Here is a 4,038-nt window from a genome sequence, read left to right as displayed (position 1 = left end):
AGCATATGCCGATGAGCGTGGGATAGATCGACGACTAATTGAGCCATTATGTTGTTGCGTGCGAGATTCACTACAGATCTAATACGGCAAGGCAGACTGATGTGGCCTGGTGGCAATATAGAATAGTATTTAGAGATCTTTAAAGGTGTTGAACGCAATGAGAGCTTCGTCCTTGTCATCCATGACGATGTGAAGTGCCTTTCATTAGTGGGACAGGCCATTTAGAATTAGTCGTGGAGCAGGCCGGCAGTCAAGGCAATTCAGGTAGTTGTAGCAGCACCCCCGGCTGGTGATCCTTGCCTCACGACAGCGACCATCCTTGACTTTCTTTCCATTCCTATCCCTGTGGTTTAAAAGCGTCCGCTTTATGCCGGGAACCACTAGTAGTGCCAAGAGAGAACGCCCCGGCGCCCGGCCTGAAGCAGTGGAGAAAGAGCCTGCTCCAGGCGTCCAGGCCGCTGAAGGAGGATAAGGCATTAAATAATGCCTTAGGCCGATGATGCTCTCTCTTTAATTACCTCAATTGGATATAAGAACGTAACCAATCCCTGCCCTAGGTCCTCGAACGTCCCTCCTAGGACTGGATCCTGCAAACTCCTAGTTCTATTCACAACTCTCAGCTCGCCGCCCACATCCACTATGACGGATCTGTGGCTTACTATGGACGGGTCGCCCGTGCCTGCGGACCTCCCGCCCGTGCCTGGGCATTTGCTCACCCCGCCCCGGTTCGACCGAGGCACCTCCCCCGAGTACGGCCGCACCGCCTGGACCTGGTTCCGAAAGCTCCGCAGCCACTGCGGTAAGTCGGAGCACTTCTCGTGCTGGGGCTGGGATGTCGTCAGAGTCTCCTACGAAGACGACGCCCGCTTCGCCCGCGCTATGCGTGCCCTTGGCCAGCTCGCCGCCCTCCGCGTCAGCTGCGAGTACCAACAACACATTGATAAAATCATATCGGCAAGGATCCGCCGACGCGGTCTACGGCCCTGTCGTAGATGACCCCCCCGTCATTAGTCGCGAGCCTAACGACCTCATCATGCATTACTACCATCATCGTATCTTTCAGGACGATAGCCTAGGCAACATACTCGACGGCGCCTTTCCCGACCTCGCCCGGTCCTATATTATGGCTCATCCCGACTGGGACGAACATGTTCCTGTGCGGAACCAATGCTTCATCTTCATGGACAAGGAGATCATCGACAACCTCTCCTCCGCTATCCTGCCAGGAGAGCCGGGAGAGCCGGAGACGACGGACCAGAAAATGAAGGCTGCCGTTATGCACTGGGTCAAGGTAGTCGACGTCTTCGCTCTAATCGAAGGGGAGCGCCAGTACCGCCTCCGCCTCTGGGACCTTCTAGATATATATATTTCTGTCGATGACGGCCTATCTACAAAGCCGAACTGGGAGCCTAGGGAGGAGGCTGGTCGCAGCTTAGAGGTATAAGACTAAAGTTCAACCCCCCTAATCCGGATAAACCTCGGAGGGGGGGGGGGGTAGTTAATATAATTTTATATAAATTATATAACTCTATAGTAATAATATAAATATATACTATACTCGACTTTCTTTTTTAAAAAAAAATAAGTCTCTATAATAGAATTAATAGATATAATATATATTATAGTCGAGTAGGCTATATAGTCGAGTAGGCTACTTACCTCGACTTTTTCGACCTTTTTAATTAATAATACGATTATTCTACTAATAAATATAGAAATACTTTCTAAAGAAAGCTAGCTTATCCTTATACTTAAAATAATGAAATAAAACGTATCTCTTTCTACTAAACGTACTACTTCGATCTTTAATATATTATATATAACTCTTTAGTACTAAAATATTAATATACTATTATAATATAATAGCCCTCCGAATTAAGCGAAATTAAAAGAAAGCGAAAAATAGGTAATCGTTAAGTACGTACTCGATATAGATTCCCGAGTAGATCCTCCTAGGCTAAAGGATATAGCTATAATAGCGAATACTCTCCTTAAAAAGCGTAATATATTATCTATTAAGATTAATTAAATAATATTATTTATTAAATAATAATTAAAATTTAAAATATATTTCTTTTATTTATATAATTATAAAAAGGCTTTATATAAAAATCTAATTATAATAAATATATAGTTTAAAATTATAAAAAATATAATTACGAAATATAATATTACTAACTTTAATATCTATAATTTTAATAAAATTAAGTTTTAAATAGGAGTTATTAATAATAGAATAATTATTATAAACTCTAAAAAGTATATTAATATAAAAAAGAAATAATTAAATAATCGGGAATAGGTTATTATTATTTAAAGTATTAATATAATTAGCTTCTATATTTTACTATTTATCGTCTTTTCTAATAAATATTACCTTTTAATTTAATATAAAGATTATATAATTCTTTATAATTAAAGGCTTATAACTTCTTTAAATAGCTAAATAATAAATAAAATTAATCTAAAATAGCTTAGAAATTTTAATAAATATATTAAAAGTATTACTTTATTACTATATTATCTTCTTATCCTAAATAGCTATAAAAATTACGTCTTTAAGCTTTTTAAATAATATATATTAAAGAATTATATCTTTATATTTTATATACCTCTTTATTTATTATATTTACTTTAAACTCTTAATATTAATTATTTTAAATTATTAAAGAAAATATATAGTTAGTAAATTAAGGAAAAGATAAAGGCTAATATATTATATATTAATAAAGAAGACTTTCTATTTACGTTTTTAGTTATATATCGGGCTTTAATAATAAAAAAAAATATATAAAGAGGTTTTCGAGGGTTAAGATTTATACCTTTTAATCCTAAATCGGTTCTATCGAAATTAGATATTTACTTATTAATACTAATACTTCTATTATTATTTTATAGCTTAATATAACTTTAGATAAATTAAATACTTAGAATTACTTAAGAAGCTAATTTATAATCTAAATTTATTAAAAGTCGAATCTCCTATTATTAAGGAAGCTCTCTAATATTAATTCTTAATATTATCGATTAATTTATAAAAAGGGCGTAAATAATTATATATTATTATACCCTTATAAGCTAAAAGGTTAAATATCTTTATAATAAGAATATAGTATTAAGTTAGTATTATAGAATAAAAAAAGTATAACTTAGACTTAGAGGGAGTATATTATAAGCTAATAAGTAAGATTAGAACTCTTAGAGAGAGGTAAATACGTAGATAATAGAAGAAACGTATTATAACCTAAGTATAGCGATTTACGCTATATTAAAGAAACGGAGCTATAGTATTTACGGAAAGACTAATTATAATATAAGAACTTATTAATTAATTATATTAGAATTAAATAATAATAATAAATAAACTTTAATATAATCTAATATCTTATTATTATATTATTAATTAAAAAGGTTAAAAAAGTTAAAGTAAGTAGCCTATTCGACTATATAGCCTATTTAACTATAATATATATTATATTAATATATACTTAGTATAATATATATTATAGTTAAATAGGCTATATAATTAAGTAGGCTACCTACTTCGACTTTTTTAACTTTTTTAATTAATAACGTAATTATTCTATTAATAAATATAGAAATACTTTCTAAAGAAAGCTAGCTTATCCTTATATTTAAAGTAATAAAATAAAACGTATCTCTTTTTATAAAGTATATTACTTCGATCTTTAATATATTATATATAATTCTCTAATACTAAAATACTAATATACTTTTATAATATAATAGCCCTCTAAATTAAGCGAAATTAGAAGAAAGCGAATAGTAAGTAATCGTTAAATATATACTTAATATAGATTCCCGAGTAGATCCTTTTAAGCTAAAGGGTATAATTATAATAGTAAATACTCTCCTCGAAAAGCGTAATATACTATTTATTAAGATTAATTAAGTAATATTATTTATTAAATAATAATTAAAGCTTAAAATATATTTCTTTTATTTATATAATTATAAGAAAACTTTATATAAAGATTTAATTATAATAAATATATAATTTAAGATTATAGAAAATAT

General features: G+C 31.8%; 1 protein-coding gene across 1 annotated transcript; it reads left to right on the top strand.

Moving 5' to 3' along the window:
• Window positions 1–639: 639 nt before the first annotated feature.
• On the top strand, window positions 640–1,444 carry D7B24_004660 (uncharacterized protein; the record flags this gene model as incomplete). The annotated part of the gene is made up of 2 exons (XM_028638827.1): window positions 640–923; window positions 1,012–1,444. The coding sequence occupies 2 exons, from the start codon at window positions 640–642 to the stop codon at window positions 1,442–1,444; spliced, it is 717 nt and encodes a 238-aa protein (XP_028490170.1).
• Between the last annotated feature and the right edge of the window lie 2,594 nt (window positions 1,445–4,038).

Source organism: Verticillium nonalfalfae (assembly GCF_003724135.2).
Source record: "Verticillium nonalfalfae strain VnAa140/NRRL 66861 chromosome Unknown scaffold_268, whole genome shotgun sequence".
In the NCBI taxonomy this organism is placed as follows: Eukaryota; Fungi; Ascomycota; class Sordariomycetes; order Glomerellales; family Plectosphaerellaceae; genus Verticillium; species Verticillium nonalfalfae.
Note: the sequence above shows the minus strand (reverse complement) of the source record. Positions and strands in the feature narration are given on the sequence as shown.